The sequence below is a fragment of the Stegostoma tigrinum genome, chromosome 9 (assembly GCF_030684315.1).
Source record: "Stegostoma tigrinum isolate sSteTig4 chromosome 9, sSteTig4.hap1, whole genome shotgun sequence".
Taxonomy (NCBI): Eukaryota; Metazoa; Chordata; class Chondrichthyes; order Orectolobiformes; family Stegostomatidae; genus Stegostoma; species Stegostoma tigrinum.
In genome coordinates this window covers 71,982,254-72,003,113 of record NC_081362.1, presented here as the reverse complement: position 1 = coordinate 72,003,113, position 20,860 = coordinate 71,982,254, and the positions used below count along the sequence as shown (strand labels likewise).

The following is a 20,860-nucleotide window of genomic DNA, read 5'->3' as shown; positions in this document are numbered from 1 at the left end:
AGATAAAAATCAATTAGAGTCATCGAGTCAAAGATATACAGCATGGAAAAAGACCCTTCAGTCTAAATTATTCGTGCCAACCAGATAGCCTAAATATATCTCGTCTCCTTCACCAGCATTTGACCCAGGCCCCTTCGGTCCCTTTTAAATCTTTCCACTTTCACCTTCCACCTATACCCTCTAGTTTTGGATTCCTCCAACCCAAGGAAAAGACTTTATCTATTTATCCTATCCATGCCCCTCATGGTTTGATAAACTTCCAGAAAGTCACCCCTCAGTTTCTGATGCTCCAGAGAAACTAGGCTCACTCTATTCAGCCTGTCCTTATAGTTCAAACCCTCCAACCCTGGCAATATCCTTGTAAATCTTTTCTGGACCCTTTAAGATTCACAATATCCTTCCTATACCAGGGAGATCAGAATTGCACACAGTATTCCAAAAGTGGCCTAACCAATGCTCTGTATAGCCGCAACATGACCTCCCAACTCCTATACTCAGTCCACTGACCAATAAAGGCAAACATACCAAATGCTTTCTTCATGATTCTATCCACCTGGGACTCCACTTTCAAGGAACTATGAAACTGCACTCTAAGATCTCTTTGATCAGCAACACTCCCCAGGACCTTACCATTAAGTGTCTTAGTTCTGCCCTGATTTGCCTTTTCAAAATGCAGCACCTTACATTTATCTAAATTAAACTCCATCTGTGCACTCCTCAATCGATCGGCCCATTGGTCCATCTGATCAAGGTCCCGTTGTATTCGGAGGTAACTTTCTCAGCTGCCCACTACACCTCCAATTTTGGTGTCACCTTAAAACTTATTAACCATGCCTCCTACGTTCACATCCAAATCATTTATATAAATAACAGAAACTGAGCAAACTTCATCTAAGACTGTATTTTATTTGATCATGACTCATGATGAACCTTGTCACTGAGACTTTTTCTGGTCCTTCAGGCCCTACATGGAGTTTTGGGCCATTGAGGGCTGCTGAATGCTGAACACTCCTGATTCTCTGTCTGAATGCAAGGCTATGAGCCAGATGGAATACTTTTGTATGAGTCCTACCCACCAAATCCCCAGCCCATCCCCACAAACCTTTGGCCTGTGCATCTGGTACACTCTCACCTTTTCTCAACCAATCATGGAGTGCAAAAGCTTTGTTTGGCCTCTCGTGTTCTAACTTTTTTCTCTTCAGGACACAACTGCTCTGATTTGACCTTGCTGCTTATCCAACCATATTTACATACCCTTATTTGCATCCTTATTTCTCCTTCAATTAGGTTCCCTCTCTCCTATTCTCAAAGTTCTTCTCATCTTAGCTGCATTTTGCTAGGTCCCAATTCAGCTGCTTGATCTTTTGGTGTTCAGGGTTAATACTCAGTCCTGTCCCTCCCCAAGTCAGGCTTGCTCGTGTGCATCCATTTACGGCAATGTGTAAAACACTCCTAATAGCTGCACAGCAGGCACCCCACAGTGAATCTTGGTGGATTGGGTGTGAGCTATTTCTCTGGTCTTTCTCATGCAAATTAAATACTGTGAGTCTACAGTCACGAATCGTCCATACTAGGTAAAAACAGCAGTTTTCTTTCCCTAAAGGACATTACTAAACAGATGGGTTTTAATGACATTTATTTCATTGCATCATTAGACTTTAATTCCAGATCTTTAGGGAAATCAAATTCCACCATCTAGAGTGGATTTGAATCCAAATTCCCAGCCCAGTAGAGAGAATGGGAACTGCAGATGCTGGAGAATCCAAGATAATAAAGTGTGAAGCTGGATGAACACAGCAGGCCAAGCAGCATCCTGAGATGCTGCTTGGCCTGCTGTGTTCATCCAGCTTCACACTTTATTATCCCAGTCCAGTAGGTCTCTGGATTATTAGTGCAACAAGAAAACCACTATGCCTCAGAGGTAGTTGGAACTGCCGATGCTGGAGAATCTGAGATAACACAGTGTAGAGCTGGATGAAGAAAACAGGTCAAGCAGCATCAGAGGATCAGGAAAGCTGACGTTTCAGGTCGAGATACTTCTTCAGAAATAAATAGGCAGAGAGGGGGAGGCGGAAAGAAGATGGATAATGGAGAAGATAAGTGGAGAGGAGACAGGTCTGTCTCCTTTTTCCATAATCACAAGATTAAATTAACTGCATTCCTGCTACTATGTATACATTACAAGGTCATAGTATACATTATTACAGAGACAGTTACACAGAACTGTTCTTAGGTCTGGCCCTTCAATGTCCTCAATTACTGTCCCCACCAGTCCTCATGACATCACCACAACAGGTGGCGTATATCCGCTCACTCAGTACAAACCCTTTCATTGGCACTTTCAGACTCCTACAGAACAGTGGAAAGTTTTGGGAATGATAGGTCCAGGATAGTTTTCTGACAGGTTTATTATACCTTGCCTATGTTATGTTTTAAATTATTCATATATTATATTTCCAAATATTATCTTGCTGAAGTATGCCAAATTTTCTTTTGGATGAATTCCACTTTCTCATATTGGATTCCATAGGTGATAGGATCAGGATTTGGAAAGGTAATAATCATAGATATCCAAATATCTCATCAAATATAAGCAATTAATATATAAATAAACTTCTGAGTTAATACCTGAAGTTTTCTGGATATTCACCGATTGCCAGGTTGATGACGTCTAAAGCGCGTTGATAATGTTTTTGGGCAGAAAATAGAAGTGCCAGCAAATGGAGAGAATGCATGTCATCATTCCTGAGTTTAAGCGCTACTTGTAATTGTTCAATAGCTTCAGAGATCTGTAAAAAAATTTAAACACAGCAAAAATATTTACAATACCATAGTTGTAGGGAAGATGAGGTACTGATCGTGGAATTCCTGGCCTCTGACCTGTTCTCGTACCCATGGTATTTAAAACGGCTAATCCAGACCAGCTTCTGGACAAACATAACTTCCAAAATCTGGAAAGTGGGGTATTCACTAATGGTAATGCTACTGATGGTCATAGGAAGATATTCAGATTCTCTTTTATTTCCCTGGTATTGATGTGGCATGGATGTTACGAATTATCAACACAATCCTGGCTGTTGTCCAGGTCTTGTTGTATACAGACATGGATTGCTTTAGTATCTGAGGTGATGCAAATGGTACAGAAAATTATACAGTCATTACCAAACATCCCCACTTCCAATCCTATGTTTGACATGAAGTCATTGATGAAGCAGCTGAAGGTAGTTGGGTCTAAAACACTGCCCACAGGAACTTTGAAAGGGTTCTTGTAGCGCAGTGGAAATGTCCCTGCCTCTTAACCAGTAAGCCTGGATTTGATACCCACCTGCTGCACAGGCATTTCAAAATATATCTGAACAGGTTAATTGAAAACATCAACCATGAGGAACGCCTTCAGACTTATCCTGGAACTGCAGCAACCACAGTCATCTTCCTTTGTGGCAGGTATAATCCCAACCAGGAGAGAATTACTCTCCTGATTCCCATTGATTCTAGTCTTGCTGAGGCTGCTCAATTCCATGCTCGGTCAAACGCTACTTCAGTATCAAGGGCTGTAACTTTCACCTCTGCATTCAGCACTTTTGTCCATGCTTGAATCAAAGCCATAATGAGGCCAGGCGTTAAGTAGTCCTGGCAGACCCCGCGCTAAAGCTTCAGAGAACTAGTTACTGCTGTGTAAGTGCTACTTCCAAACACTGTGAATGATCTCTTCCATCATTTTGTTGATAATCAAGAGCAGACTGATAAGGAAGTAATTAGTTGAATTGGATTTACCTTGTCTTTTTGAGGACATGACACACATGGGCAATTATCCATCTACGGGCAGATGCTTGTGTTATAGCCATGCAAGAACAGCTTGGCTAGAGATGCAGCCTAAACCTCTGTGAGGTGATCTCTCAACCTCCCACACTCCAGTGAAATAAGTCCCAGTCTATCTGGACTTCCCTTATAATTCAAACTCTCCGCTGCCAGCAACGTCATCATAAATCTCTTCTGAACCCTCTCCAGCTTAATAATATCTATGACATCTTAATAATTTCTATAACAGGGAGGCCAAAACTGGACAAAGTGCTTCAGACGAGGCCTCACCAATATCCTGTACAACCCCAACATAAGGTCCCAACTCCGAAACTCAATGGGCTGAGCAATGAAGGGATGCATGTCAAAAGCCTCCTTAACCACTCTATTTAAATGTGATGCAACTTCAAAGAATTATGTACCTACACTGCTGGGTCCCTCTGTTCTACAACACTGTCCAAGGCCCTACTTTTAATTGTATAAGTCTTGTCTTTGTCTTGGTTAAATACAACTTTTCTTCTGCTGATGGCCCACAGCCCTTCATGGATGCTGAGTATTGAGTTACTAAGTATCTTAAAAATCTATCCCACTTAACATGGTGATGGGACAGCCACACAACACAATGCAAGGATCTTCAGGTTGACAATGGACTTTATCTCCAGAAGGACTCCTAGCAATTCTCCTGAAGACAGATGCATTGGCTACAGGTAGACTATGAGGTTTAAGTTACAATGATTTAATGCTCCTAGTGGATTCTTGAATACCTGTCATAGACCCAGTCTAGCAGCTATGTCCTTCAGAACTGAGTCAACTCAGTCAGTACCCATAAGCCACATTTAGTGATGGATGTTGAAATCCCCACACTTAGAATATATTCTATACCGTCGCCATCTGCATTGCTTCCTCTGTGTGATGTTTAACATGGTGGAATACATACATTTTTAGCAAAGACTTTCAGCTTGGGTTATAGATGAGGTTGTTGACTCATTCACCGAGCTGACTTGTTTTCATTCAGATGTTTTGTCACCATGCTAAGCGACATCATCAGTGGAGCCCCCAATAAAGTGATATTGTTCTACTCTGCTTGGAACTAATACTGTTTGGTCCATTATGGTGAGTAGTGTTATTTCCAGTTTTGATCTGTATGGGTTTGTATATTGGGTTCAATTTTATGTGTTTGTTGATTGCATTATGGGTGGAGAACCAAGCCTCCAGGAATTCCTGTGTGTGTCTATGTTTGGCTTGGGCTATTTGGTTACCTTGCCCCAGTTAAACTGATGGCCTTCATTGACTGAGTGTACTGATATTAAGGAGAGTTTGTTGTGCCATTTTGCTACTAGTTGATGTTCATGTCTTCTGATGGCTAGTTTCCTTTTGTCTGTCTGATGTAATGTTTGTGGCAGTCAATGCATGGTATTCTGTAAACCACGTTGGTTTACATAATGGATCAGACAGTATAAATTCCAAGTGGAGTGGAACAACATTCTGGGTGTGAGTTTGCTCGCTGAGCTGGAAGATTAGTTTTCAGACGCTTCGTCACCATTCTAGGTAACATCATCAGTGAGCCTCCGACGAAGCGCTGGTGTTATGTCCCGCTTTCTATTTATCTGGGTAGGTTTCCTTGGGCTGGTGATGTCATTTCCTGTTCTTTTTCTCAGAGGATGGTAGATTGGCTCCAAATCAATGTGTTTGTTGATGGAGTTCCGGTTGGAATGCAATGCTTCTAGGAATTCTCGTGCATGTCTCTGCTTGGCTTGTCCTAGGATGGATGTGTTGTCCCAATCAAAGTGGTGTCCTTCCTTATCTGTATGTAAGGATACGAGTGATAGTGGGTCATGTCGTTTTGTGGCTAGTTGATGTTCACAAACATGAACATCAACTAGCCACAAAACGACATGACCCACTATCACTCGTATCCTTACATACAGATAAGGAAGGACACCACTTTGATTGGGACAACACATCCATCCTAGGACAAGCCAAGCAGAGACATGCACGAGAATTCCTAGAAGCATGGCATTCCAACCGGAATTCCATCAACAAACACATTGACTTGGAGCCAATCTACCATCCCCTGAGAAAAAGAACTGGAAATGACATCACCAACCCAAGGAAACCTACCCAGATAAATAGAAAGCGGGACATAACACCAGCGCTTCGTCGGAGGCTCACTGATGATGTTACCTAGAATGGTGACGAAACGTCTGAAAACTAATCTTCCAGCTCAGCGAGCAAACTCACACCCAGAACCTCAACCTGAGCTACAAATCTTCTCAAAACTCGCTGGAATAACATTGCTTTATCAGAGGCCTCACTGATTAAGTCACCTAGCATGGCGACGATACATCTGAACGAAAACCAGCCAGTTCTGTGAACAGGTTAACAACCTCAATGGAGGAGTACTGATTTATCAGCTAACAGTGGGACACACACGGTAATCAGCTGAGGTGGCTTGGTCACGTTTGACTTGCTACCATGTGACTTCATGGGATCTGGAGTCAACGTTGAGGATTCCCTGGGCAACTCTTTCCCAACTGTATACTACAGTGCTGCCGTCTCTGGTGGGTCTGTCTTGCCAATGGAAAACAGCATACCAAGGATGATGTTACCTCAGACATTGTAAGGTATGATTGCATGAGTTTGACTAGCCTGCGGGACAGCTTTCCCAATTTTGGCACTAGCCCTCAATGCAACCCACCTGCTCTTCTAGACCATGCTTTGGCTAATAAAAGCAAGTTTCCCAAATATCTTCTTAAACACCTCAACTATGAACCCTGCTACCTTCAACTGTCTGTGGATATGAACACCAAAGTACCTCCAATCTTCAGTACTTTCCAGAGTCCTACCATTTATAGTGTAATCCTTATTAGACACTCTCAAGTGCGTTGCCTCACACTTTTCCAGATTGATTTCCTTTACCACTGCTCTGCCCACCTCATGAGTTTCTTGATAGGCTCCTGCAATTTATGGCTGTCTTCTTCACTATTAATGACCTGCCAACAATGTCTTGATCATACTCCTCATATTTAAGTACTAACCATTAATGTGGATCACAAATAACAAGGGACTCTGCATCCTGTGGAACAGCCTGCGAACCCCACCAGAAACAGATTTCCAGTCACTCAATCACCCATCTACCATCACGCTTCATTTCCTACCTCTCAGCCTGCATTCAACCTGTTACTTGGCCTTGGACATTGGCTCTGCTTTAAAACATTTATTTATGTCTGCAACACTCTTCTACTTAGAAGGTTCAGATAAATCTTTACTACTGCAACTTGTACATTACATGTAGCTTTCCAAGAGCTTTAACTGTCAATGTTAATTGACCTAAAAATAAAGTTTAATCGCATAGAAATTGTGTTCACAGAAATAATACACCAATGACACTCACCTGCCTGTTGAATGCCAACTGCAAAGAAAGGTATAGGGCAATTCGATGATCTTCACAATCCAAACTGTGAGCTCTATTATGAGGGAACACAATGAGGGAAAATCCTGATAAATTAAGATACTGAATGAAAAACATGACAAGAGTAAGAATACAGAAACCCAATCATAATAACATTCCACAGGTGATTTAATTGCTTCAGTCTATTGTATTTACATATCATTTCTTGATATTATCATTTGAAAACATCAAGTATTTTATCAACAAGTATGACTACTGTTACCTTAATATAGTATTCCATATACTGGCAATTTTAGTTCAGTTAAGTGTCTGTCTGGCTTATTCCTGTTAGCATAACATATTACAGGATATTTGTATATGTTAACGAACTGTAAACAATGTGTCATAGTACATTGGACAAACAGGCAGAAAGCTAGCCACCAGGGTACATGAACATCAATTAGCCACAAAATGACATGACCCACTATCACTAGTATCTTTACATACATTAGCAGGGGGATTGAGTTTAAGAGTCGTGAGATCTTGTTGCAGCTCTATAAAACTTTGGTTAGACCGCACTTGGAATACTGCGTCCAGTTCTGGTCGCCCTATTATAGGAAAGACGTGGATGCTTTGGAGACGGTTCAGAGGAGATTTACCAGGATGCTGCCTGGACTGGAGGGCTTATCTTATGAAGAGAGGTTGACTGAGCTCGGACTTTTTTCATTGGAGAAAAGGAGGAGGAGAGGGAACCTAATTGAGGTATACAAGATAATGAGTGGCATAGATAGAGTTGATAGCCAGAGACTATTTCCCAGGGCAGAAATGGCTAACACGAGGGGTCATAGTTTTAAGCTGGTTGGAGGAAAGTATAGAGGGGATGTCAGAGGCGAGTTCTTCACATAGAGAGTTGTGAGAGCATGGAATGCGTTGCCAGCAGCAGTTGTGGAAGCAAGGACATTGGGGACATTTAAGAGACTGCTGGACATGCATATGGTCACAGAAATTTGAGGGTGCATACAAGAGGATCAATGGTCGGCACAACATCGTGGGCTGAAGGTACTGTTCTGTGCTGTACTGTTCTATGTTCTATGAGGAAGGACACCGCTTTGATTGGGACAACACATCCATCCTAGGACAAGCCAAACAGAGACACGCACGAGAATTCCTAGAAGCATGGCATTCCAACCAGAACTCCATCAACAAACACATGGATTTGGAGCCAATCTACCATCCTCTGAGAAAAATAACAGGAAATGACATCACCAACACAGGAAATGACATCACCAACCCAAGGAAACCTAAACAGATAAATAGAAAGCGGGACATAATACCAGCGCTTCATCGGAGGCTCACTGATGATATTACCTAGAATGGCGACGAAACATCTGGGAACAAACCTTCAAGCTCAGTGAACCAGCTTACATCTGGAACAGAATAAAGACCCACTCTCTTGTGGACCGAGAGGAGGAGAGTGCTGTGTTGGAGGTGAAAGGAAGACGTCGGGTTGGCTGTGCACCCTTGCAACCAGTGGATCTTAATGCTGGCTTCGGCCTAACGCTGGTTCAGGGGAGTAGCCAACCTGCAACGATGGCTGCGGCAAGTGTTCGTGCCCCAGGTCAGGGGGTCCGGAACACCATCCGTGTTTCCGTAAAGAAGGTGGATGAAGGTGCTCCTGTGGACCGCACCTTCTTTGGGAAGAGGGTCCTGTTGGACTGCTGCGGGTTCGCTGCTGTGGACATTTACTGCCTGCAGGATTTCCCCGGAGGAGGTTTTTATGATGTGACCTTCAGGAGTGCCAAGCTTTGCGAGCGCTTCCTGGAGGTTTTCAAGGAGAAAGGAGGTGAGGGCCCCCTCTCTGTATTGACCGCTGTCCCGCTGCTTGTGATGCCAGTGCAGAGGAGCCGTATGGTGACTGTACACATGTACAACCCGCATGTGCCAGCAGCTGATGTCCTGACCTTCCTTGGAAGGTACGTGAAGGTGGAAGGGGACCTAACTGACATCATGGACCCCTTTGGCATCTGGACCAGTAAGAGGCAGGTCAAGGTGACGTTGAGGATGGACGCAGATGGGAATGTCGTACACCCACCGTCCAGCATCGCGATCGGCGGGAGCAAGGGCTACCTGACCTACACAGGGCAACCTAAAGTCTGCCATGCCTGTGGTAGGTCAGGTCACGTGGTGGCCGACTGCAAAGCCACCATCTGCAGGGAGGAGGGACACCTTGCAAAGGATTGCCCACGAGAGAAAAGCTGCAACCTTTGCGGGGAAGCGGGCCACCTCTATCGGGCATGCCCGCGGCGGGGGACCACCTACGCCCAGGTCGCCGGCAGGGGCAATGCGGGGCCAGCACCCCCGGAGGAGAGGAAGGCACCACGGCCCAGCAAGGACCCCACTAATGTGCAGGAGGGCCCAGCCCCGCAGGATGGGCCCGAGGCCAGCAAAGCGCCCTTGCAGGCTCCGCTCCCCGCCGACAACCCGGACTCGATGGAGGCGGCGACAGGCGACCCAGGTGAGTGGACGACGGTCCAGAAAGCGCGGAGGAAGGTGCGTCGGCGGGCCCAGGAACCGCAACCATCAGGCGGGAAGAGGCAGCTACAGGAGGGCTATAAGAGCTCCTCTGACGAGGGGGATTCGGACAGGGCCCGCCCGAAGCAGAAGTTAAAGATCTCAAGAGAGAAGGAAAGCGGCACCATGCTTCTAGGTGACGGGAGGCGTCCTGAGGCTCCCTCCGACACCCAGTCATGTGCCGCTGGGGCACTGGAGGGCCTCCCAGAACTTCCAGGCGGGAAGGAGGAAATAGCACGTCCCCAGCCTGACCCAGAGCCAGACTCTCCTGCCTCCGTACTCCCGACGGGGGGATGCCACCCGGAAGGCAGCACGGACAGTTTCCTCAGCCCAGAGAGCGTCCAGCAGTTAGCCCGGGCAATGGGCATGAAGGGACAGATGGAGAGGCTGGACCTTGGACTTGGGGAGGGTACTGCGGTCACTGCCCACAATGGGGGTACGAGTTGCGAGCATTAACATGCGCAGTGTCAAGTCCACCGCAAGATGTGTGTCCACATTGGCCTACCTGACCACCGTCAAGGCGGACCTCCTGTTTCTGCAGGAGTGCGGGATACCGCACCTCGGCAGGTACGGGAAATGGTCCGGCGCCTGGACCTGTGGGCCTTCGATCTGGTCGGGGGGTAACAACTGTCGCTCCTTGGGCCTAGCTATTCTGCTGCGGGGGCGCGACTTCACCATCTCTCAAGTTTAGGAGGCGGTGGGGGGGGCACCTCCTAGTGGCTGATGTCAGCTACAGGAACGCTCCCCTGAGGCTGATCAACGTGTACGCCCCAGCGGTATGGAGTGAGCAGTTGGCCGTCCTGCAGCGGCTTCAACCCCTGCTGGCTACGTCCAGGCCGGTCATCCTAGGCGAAGACTTCAACTGCATCATCGATGCAGATAGAAGATCCAGCGTGGGGACAGCGGGTGGGGGGGTGTCAACTGGACGTCACGTCCAGGTTCTTGATGGGCACGGTGAAGGATGCCAAGCTGCTCAACATCTTCATCACCCCTGCAGACGGAGCGCAGCGGAGATACACCTGGTCGCGGCCAGACGGGTCTATTCGCTCAAGGATAGACTTCCTGTTTGTGTCACGGGTGTTCTCGGTCAGGTCCACCGGCGTTGAGCCGGTGTTCTTCTCTGACCACTGCCTCCTGCTGGCCGACCAGCCGGCCGGCAAGGGGACGTGGAAGCTCAACACGACTCTGTTGACCCCAGAGAACTTCGAGGAGCTTAAGAGAGAGTACGCCAGTTGGAGAACCGTGAAACCCCTCTGAGTCTCTGGGTGACTGGTGGGAGACGGTAAAGGAGAACATCAAGAGGTTCTTTGTCCTCAAGGGTGTTCGGAAGGCGAGAGAGAGGCGGGGAAAGCTGTCGCGACTCCAGAAAAGGGTGCAGAACCTGCTCCTTCTGCAGTTGATGGGGGTCGATGTCACGGAGGATCTCCGTGAGGTGAGGGACCAGCAAGCCTCGCTCTTCGGCGCGGAGGCCTCCAGGATAATCTTCCGGTCCAGGGTCTGCTCTGTGGAGCAGGACGAGACATGCTCGTGTTTCTTCTTTCAGAAGGTGCACAAAAAGAGCTCTGTGCTTAGCCAGCTGAAGGGCGACGACGGCTCGGTGACGTTGTCTCGGCCCGACATTTTGAGGATCAGCAGATCCTTCTATGCTGGACTGTACAACACGAAGCCCACGGACAGCACGGCCTCCGAGTCGTTCCTGTCGTCTATCACGGAGGTCTTAGACGACGGCACGAGGGAGTGGCTGGACCAGCCGATATCCCTGGGCGAGCTGACCAGAGACCTCAAGTCCTTGGAGAGGAATAGGATTCCTGGGAGCGACGGCTTACCGGTCAAGCTGTATTCCGCTCTGTGGGACCTGGTCGGCCAGGACCTGCTGGAGGTGTACGATAGTGCGCTTTGGGCAGGGGAAATGTGCTAGTCCATGAGGAAGGGCATCATCACCCTCATTTACAAGAGGAATGGGGAGAGAGAAGAAATTAAGAATTGGCGTCCCATTTCACTATTGAACGTGGACTACAAAATCCTGGCCAAGGTCATAGCCAACCGGGTCAGGCCTTTCCTGGAGTCGGTGATTCACCCTGACCAAACCTGTGCTGTGCCGGGCAGGAAGATCGCTGAGAGCCTCGCGCTCATCAGGGATACGATCGCCTACGTGCAGGACAGGAGGGTGGACACCTGCCTCGTCAGCCTGGACCAGGAGAAGGCCTTCGACAAGGTCTCTCATGCTTACATGAGGAGCATTCTCTCCAAATTGGGGTTTGGGGAGGGCATCCGCAATTGGATCCGGCTGCTCTACACCAACATCGTTAGCGCAGTCTCGATCAAAGGGTGGGAATTGGACAGTTTTCCCGTCAGATCTGGAGTCAGGCTGGGCTGCCAGCTCTCTCCTGCCTTGTTCGTGTGCGGTGTGGAGCCCTTCACCGCATCCATCAGGAAGGACGTAAGCCTGAAGGGCGTGACTATCCCAGGCAGCGGAGGCCTTCAGGTCAAGACCTCCCTGTACATGGACGCCGCCGCCGTCTTCTGCACCGATCGTCGGTCGGTGAGTAGACTGTTGGACATCTGCGGCCAGTTTGAACTGGCCTCGGGTGCCAAAGTCAATAGGGGTAAGAGCGAGGTCATGTTCTTCGGGAACTGGGACGACCGCTCCTTCATCGCCTTCACCATCAGGGCAGACTACCTGAAGGTGCTGGGTGTTTGGTTCGGTGGAGCTGGGGCATGCACTAAGACTTGGGAGGAGCGTATCACCATACTGAAGCAGAAGCTGGGCAGGTGGATGCTCCGGTCCCCCTCCATCGCGGCTAAGAGACTGGTTGTCAGGTGCAAGGGGCTTTCGGTACTGTTGTATGTGGCGCAGGCCTGGCCTATTCCCTGGACCTGTGCCGCTGCGGTCACCCGGGCCATCTTCCACTCCATTTGGGGGTTGAGGATGGACCGGGTCCGCAGGGACACCATATACAAAGACCTGGAAAATGGGAGAAAGGGCGTACCGAACGCTACCCTCGCCCTGACGGCTACCTTTGTGTGCGGCTGCATCAAGCTGTGCGTAGATCCTCAGTACGCAAACACCAAGTGTCACTACTTACTGAGGTTCTACCTGTCCCCGGTGTTGTGCAGGATGGGCCTGGCCTCGTTGCTGCGGAACGCTCCGAGTAGTTGGACCGTCCCGTACCACCTGTCCTTCGTGGAGAAATTTTTGAACGGAAACACCTTTGACCACAAGGCCGTCAGGCAGTGGTCAGCACGTAGTATCCTCGAGACCCTTCAGGAAAAGGAGAGGGTGGATCCCGTTGTGTGGTTCCCCATGCAGACTGCCAAAGTCGTTTGGCAGAATGCCTCATCGCCAGAACTTTCAAACAAGGACAAGGACATTGCTTGGCTGGCGGTGAGAAGGGCTCTGCCAGTGAGATCCTTTTATGCATGCCTGGAATCTCTGCGCCACCACACGCTGCCCTCGAGGTGGCTGCGGGGGGGACGAGACTGTAGGCACACTCCAGAAGGAGGTGATCGATGTGCAGGAGGTCTGGAGGGGGATGCAGTGGTATTTGTTGAGGTTCGTCCCGAGCAGCTCCGTGACGCGGGCCTCCGTGCTCTACGGGCTGTTTCCCGGGACGCACACCGAGACCAACATCAACTGTGCCTGGAGGACCATCAATGCGGTGAAAGACGCTCTTTGGTCTGCCCGCAACTTGCTGGTCTGCCAGCTGAAAGAACTGACCCCGACCGAGTGTTGCAGACTGGCGCACTCCAAGGTCCAGGACTACGTGCCGAGGAATGCGCTAAAGCTTGGGGCAGCCGCCGCCAAGGCGCGGTGGGGAAAGACCACAGTCTGAAACCCCTTGTCCAGAATAGAAAAAAGGGCCCTATGTGGTAAGTGGGCCCAGCTGGCGCCTTCCCCAACTGGTCAGGGGGCCAACTGGGACTGTGCAGGGTGACGACTGCCGGGGTATTTTCTTCTTTGTTTGTTTTTTTTCCTTTAGTTGGTGTACGTACCCCCTGGGTAACCCGGAGCGGCTTGCATGACTGGGTAGGTGTATAAATATGTTTTATTTTTTGTACATCTTATGAATAAAGTATATTTTTTCAAATAAAAAAAAGGTGACAAAACGTCTGAAAACTAACCTTCCAGATCAGCGAGCAAACTCACATTCACAACCTCAACGTGAGCTACAAATCTTCTCAAAGCTCGCTAATGCCATAAAGAATTTGTTATCCATCTCCCTAGGGTGCAAATACTGAAAGCAAAAGGTTTACCTAAAATTACAGAATCTATTAAAAGGCCTTCATTTTTGTATTCTTGTTTTTAAAAGCCACATTTCAGATTTTTTGAGCTATCTTGCTCTCTGTTGGGACACTACTAATGCAGCCTTTCATTCAATACAATAGGGAACTCCTGCTGTGACCTTAAAGAAATTAAGGTGCTTATGACAGGTGCCAGGTAGAATATTAAATTGTGAGCCAAAAGGAATATCGAAGGTTCAGAGGGGAAATGAAAAAAACAAACAAGAGAAGCAAAGAAAAACGATGGAAAAAGACTGGCAGCCAACATAAAAAGATGTCCCAAAGTCTTCTACAGCCATATAAATAGTAAGAGGGTGATATTATGAAAGGTAGGGTAATTAAGGACCAAAAGGAGGATTTACATCTAGGAGCAGGGGCATTCTGAGGTGTTAAATAAATACGTGGCTATACTCTTTGCCAAAGAAAGAAATGTTACCCAGAGCACTAGAAGGGTTCAAAATTGAAAAGGCAGAAGTGCTGGAAAAACTGTTGATGCTCAAAGTTGGCAAAGCAATGGGACCAAATGAGATGCATCCAACAATATTGAAGGAAATACAGTGGAAATTGCTGGTACGCTGGCCACAATTTTTCAGTCTTTCCAAAACCCAAGGTTAGTGCCAGAAGACTAGAAAATTGCAAACTTTACAGCCTTTTCAAGAAAGGTCACAAGGATAAGCCCTTCAATTACAGACCAGTCAACTTAACATCAATGGTGTGGAAGTTCCTCAAGGCAAATATTGGTTAGAATTATAGTTAACATAAAAAATAGGTGGAGTAGGAAGAATCAGCATTGATTTCTAAAGAGGAAAAACATGCTTAACTAACTTGCTGGGGTTTTATTTTGAATAGAAAGGCTCGATGAGGCTAACATTGTTGATACAGTGTACATGGACTTTCAGAAGATGCTTCATACAATATTACACAGCAGACTTGTTAGGAAGGTTCTAGGTCATGGAAAAGGGTGAGTAGCAACATGGATACAAAATTGGCAGAATGATAGGAGAAGAGAATAATAGTCAATAGATATTTTCTGTATGGGAGGAAGGTTTATAGTGGAGCTCCCAGGGTCAGTACTGGTCATTTGCTTTTCCTGAAATATATTAACGATCTATAGCTTGGTGCGCAGAGGGAAATTTCAAAGTTTATACGAAACTTGGAAGAAATGTCAACTCGGAGGAGGACAGTGTAGAGCTCCAGAAGTACATAGAGAAGTTGATGGAGTACGGCACATAGGTGACAGATGAGTTTTGATGCAGAGAAATGTGAGATGACCCATTGTGATAGGAAGAGCACTGACGTACGATACTAAAGCTGGGCAGGGGGCAGGTACAAAAGCAGAGGAACCTGAAGGTATATGTGCACAGATCATTTCCAAAATCTTGAGCAGGCTGGATGGAATAGAGAGACAGAGCCATTCCCATTCATTAAGGGGAACAGAATGACAGGGCAGATTTAAAACGACATAAATCCACCCCTTCGCAAAAAGATAAATTCAGACACAGATTCTCACATGCAGCTCTCCAATCCAGCTCCTTCTCCATCAAGAGAAAATTCAGAAAGAGCAGCAGCTTGGAGACATTCACTGAAGCTTCGAAACAGGTTTTGATGTTACTTAAAAAACCAAAACCCAGAAATCTGGATCTGTGAGAGCTAGACACACCTAATCAGGCTGTGAAAAAAAACCCCAAGGCCTCCCAAGCTGTTTACTCAAGTCATACTCAGTAGCTAGTTCTTGACCTCTGCCTTACAACCTCTTCAAAAAATAAATTGTCTCATATGTGGTATTTTTTGACGTAGCCTGAGTGTTACAGTAATTTCACTATAACAGTGTTACAGACTTCTACAAATATAAACTGATTTGTTATACCTTCACCTCTGTTTTCACGTACAAGGTCAGGACTTGAATCAAAGATTTAACAGGCACCACACTTCCCTATTGTGAATGCAACATTTCCAAAAATAAGATTTAGTAGCCACAAGTAATCAAAACTAACCTTTAAATGAAGGTGGGCAAGGGACAATGGTCATCCTGGCATTGAGAGTAGCTGTCCATGGTCATTTACTGACAAGGGCCAAAGGCCACCAAAGAAAAACCGCAAGACATCTGGGGCATGGGGATATGCTGCCTCAACACCTTCATTTTATAGAACGTCATGTGTATTTCCTTTCATTGCTAAATTAATTAATGTATCGTATTTAAACTGCAGCTCCTCATTCAACTAATTGGGAAATTACTTAAAATTGTTGACTGCCTCCATTACATAACTCTGGTAACAAACAGACCAAAAGCAACAGAGGTGTCAGAAATAGGATATCAATAAAGTAAAGTAAAGGCTTCAATTTGAGATGCTGGAAAGCAAAAGTCTAAGATTGTAATTGAATATGTGTTGATTAATTCCTAAATGAAACAACAGGTGTACAATGGCACTGGCCCACACAAGGGTGTGGTTACTAGAGAGTTTGACAGCAAAAACTGTGGTAGCTAAGGGAAAAGTTGTATTAGGAATACTGGAACAACGTGACCGAGATTATAAACCTATTTTTGATCATCTATCTGATGAAGTTCAAAAAGATAATCTGAAGTTAAAACAACCTAGAATAAATTGTCCTGTGTTGCCTCTATGCGTGTCTTGCAACTGAATACAAAAAGCCTAGGAGACAAGTTACACAGCTACAATGGGACAGTGATACCTTACACACTTGATTAAGACAAGAGATGGAAATATACAATAAGACATGCTATAAAAATAACCAAATAGAGGACATTTTTGAATAGTGTAACCCAGTCATTAGACAGAAAGGATCTGAAGCATAATTTGTGCAATTTTTAAAAAATTTTCAGCACCCCTAGACAAAAGTAGCAATAATGATTACACTTTGTACCTAGTTTTAGTGGTTTTGATACTGGCACATAGATATTCATTTATTCCACTTCTCCCCTTTGAACTCCATTTGCCAAAGTCTTACACACCTAATTACTTGATGTTCCTTTTTAATTTCCTACTCACAGTAAACAACACCCAGACCCCCTCCCCCACCCAACCCAATAAGGTTCATTGGAAGATGATGATTTCTGAATAAAGGTCTAGGTCCAAAACATCAGCCTTCCCACTCCTCTGATGCTGCTTGGCCTGCTGTGTTCATCCAGCTCTACATCTTGTTATCTCGGGTTCATTGGAACACTGGGCAGTGGACTTATCACTGAAGCTTTGAAATCTTCTCATTCAGCAGCAGAGGCACCACACACTGTAAAAACCACAGGCTCTGGCAACATTCCAGCAACAGTACTGAGGAATTATGCTCCAGAACTTGCCACTGTCTTAGCCAAGCTAGTTTCAGTACAGTTACAATACTGGCAACTGCCAGACAATGTAGAAAATTACTCAGAGATGTCGTGTATACAAAAAGCAGGACAAATCCAATCAGGGCAGTTACAGCCCCATTATTCTACTTTAATTAATCATTAAAGTGATGGAAGGTGTCATCAACATTGTTATTAAGCAGCACCAGCTAAGCAATAGCCTGCCCTCTAATGCCCATTTTGGAATTGGCCAGGGCCACCCAGCTCTTGACCTCATTACAGCCTTGATTCAAACAAGGACAAATTATCTGAATTCCAGAGGGGAGGTGAGAGTGACAGCCCTTGATATCAAGGCTGCATTCAATCAAGTGCAGCATCAGGGAGCTCTAGCAAAACTGGAATTGGGTGCAAACTCTCTGCTGGTTGGAGTCAAACCTGGCACATCGGAAGATGGTTTTGGTTGTTGGAGGTCAGCCATCTCAGCTCCAGGACATCTCTGCAGAAGTCCCTCAGGGTAATGATCTAGGCCCAATCATCTTCAGCTGCTTCATTGACCTTCCCTTCATCATAAGATCAGAAGTGGAGATGTTCACTGATGACTGCATAATGTTCAGAACCACTCACAACTCAGATACTGAAGCAGTCCATGTTCAAATGCAACAAGATCTGGACAATATCCGGGCTTGGTCATTCTTCAGCATCACTCCTTACAAGGTGAGGATGTGTAGGCATCAGTTTTTGTCAATCTGTGTCTATGTTTTCTAGTATGTTGAAAGCAGAATACATCCAACCATGGCTTAAGGCTTTAAATCATGGTGATAGATTTGCATATGCATTGATTTACAGTTGACCAAAAGCAATCAAAATCGAAGGAATATTAATGCAAATTAAAATGTTATCCTAAAGATGGTGAATAGTTATCGTTTCCCTCCTTTGTAAATGTTGACACAGTTACAAAGAGTACCAACTTCAATGGGAACTTAGTGAATTGAACATAGCCACCTAACCAACACTGTAAAGAGATTGCTGACCGAATTTCATATTATCGCAGAAAGTCTCAAAAAAAACAATATTGACATAACATTAGCTCCAGAAATCAAGTGGCCCATGGATTATTTCTAGGGAAATTGTATATTTGAAAACAAACGACAATCTTATTAAATGGCCCCTGGTACAGCCGGTTTTATAACCACAGTAAATGTTTTACAATGGCAAAATAAGATCATAACTGAAAAATTAGAAATAAAACTCTGTTACATGTGACCTTCATAGTCAAATGAATACAGAAATGTCAAAGCATCTTCACGTCAGGTCAGTGCCAGCTTCCAAACAATGTGTGGTGAGCTATTGCACGAAGCTTGTAGCAATTAGATAAAGAACATCTACAAAGTTGTAATCAAGTTGCATCCTGCACCTCACATAGTGCTTTGTTTTTGTACAAACTAATGTATTAGCGGGTATGTTCGCAGGGCTAAGCCCGCTCTCTAATCGCTCTGAGAGTTTAACTGCTTTATAAGACTTTTCTTCAACACTTGCAAATGTAATTTACCAACTTTACCAACCGAAATCCCTGTGTGAAGTATTTAAGAGTTATATTCCATTCTGCATTAAGTGAACATAGTACTGCCATCTCTCCACAACCCTACTTTAACAATCTTGGTGTTTTTGTAGCTCATTTACCATGTCCTTTGCCTCCCTTCAGAAAAAAAAAATCACCCTTTGGCCTACTTCCCCCTCAAATGAATTACCAGTTTGCCTCTTCTCATCTACAAGTCTCCACTTCTTTTCCACTTAATCTGGTCACTTCTTCTCACTTTCATTTCCTCTTTCCTGTCCCCTCCTTAACTTGGTCCAATTTTTATCCAATCCTCTAAACCTGCATAATATAAGCACAAAGAAGGATACTCCAGTGCAATATTGAGAGTGCAATACCACTGGAGGGGTCATGATTCACAAGACACCTTAAACCATGTTACTTATATCCCACTGAGACAGCAGGCAGTAAGTGATCCCACTGCACTACTGTTTAAAAAAAATCAGAGGAGATAAGCCTGGTTCTTTCATCAATACATATGCCTCAATCAACCTTATCATCTCGTTATTTGTAGGAGCTTGCTATGTGTAAATTGGCTGTTGCATATACTACAATGCTACCATGACCACACTTCAGGAATTCTTTGCTACCAATTAGAGCACACTGAGACATCCAAAGATCATGAAAGAGGCAATATAATGCAATTCTTTCTTTTATGAACTGCATACGATCTTGACTTCCTGTATGGCTAGGACATCAACTAGCCATCTAATGTTAACAAAGAGCCTAATACTGACTATATGCAAATGAAGGGGTTAAGATCCTATTTAAATGGTCAATCATACTGTGTTTGTTCCTATACAGCTTTAGATTTAACAGTGCAACACAATAAATGACTAATACTGGTGCAGTGGACGAATAGGTGGCAAATGATCTTCAATGTGGAGAAGTGTGAGGTGAGGGGTACGGTTCTGAAGGAAATGCAGGAGCACACGAATAGAGGAAAAATGTGCACAGACCATCAAAGGTGGCAGAACAAGTGGAAAGAGCAGTTAGTAAAGCAAACAGTACCCTCAACTTTATCAATGGGCATTGAGTACAAGAACAAGTAGGTGATGATTAACTTGTCCAAGATCTCGGCTAGAGTACAGTGTACAGTTGTGGGCACCATATTATAGAAAAGTTGTGAATGCACTGGAGACAGTGCAGAAGCAACTGACCAGAGTGATTTCATAAATGTGAAACTCCAGTTATGAGGATGGATTGAAGAAATTGGAACTGTTTTCCTTGAAGTGAAGAAGGCTGAGAGAAGATTTCATACAGGTTTCCATAATCATGAGCAGGCTAGATGGAGTAGACAGGGAAAAGCTGTTCCTAACTGTAAAAGGAACAAGAACAAGAGGGCACAGATTTAAAGTAAATGTGCAAAAGTAGCAAGGGTGATGTGAGAATAAAGTTTCCCAAGAATGGTTAGGTCATGGGATGGAGTGCTTCAAAGTGTGGTGGCAGCAGGCTCAATTGAGGCGTTCAAGAGAGCATTGGAGATTATTTGGATAGAAATTATGTGCAAGAGAATGGGGAAAATGGGAGACTAACATTGGGTAAAGATGCTCATTTGAAGAGCCAGTACAGGTACAATAGGCCAAATGGTCTCCTTCTGTACAGTAACACATCTGTAACTCTGATTCCAATTTTAATATTGTCACCCAGGCCTGAATCTTACTTTTAGCAGCTGAGCGTCAGTTTTGTTGAGTTTCACAGACAATCTCCCTCAGCAAGCCGTAGCAAGTTTTCTCACTGCATTAATTACCTGCACTGAGCATAAGGTGCCCCTGTTGTCTGATTCTACAGGGCAGTTAAACCAAACATCATTCTATCATAATGCTACAAAAATACAGTACAATTACAGTTTTTCTGTAATCCCTGGAACATTTCACAAGAGTGATTTTAAAGTAGTTTTCAAAAGTAACAAACATGATAGGAG

At 45.3% G+C, this 20,860-nt stretch overlaps 1 protein-coding gene across 3 annotated transcripts in view; it reads right to left on the bottom strand.

Annotated features, from left to right (window-relative positions):
- Positions 1–20,860, bottom strand: part of LOC125455231 (tetratricopeptide repeat protein 7A-like) — a 314,850-nt gene that overhangs the window by 161,989 nt on the left and 132,001 nt on the right. For all 3 annotated transcript variants that reach the window (XM_059648618.1, XM_059648619.1, XM_059648620.1), the window contains 2 exons: positions 7,193–7,265; positions 2,629–2,789 (listed from right to left, as the gene is read on the bottom strand). In XM_059648618.1, coding sequence (XP_059504601.1) covers positions 2,629–2,789; positions 7,193–7,265 — 234 coding nt within the window. The remainder of the gene's footprint in view (positions 1–2,628; positions 2,790–7,192; positions 7,266–20,860) is intronic.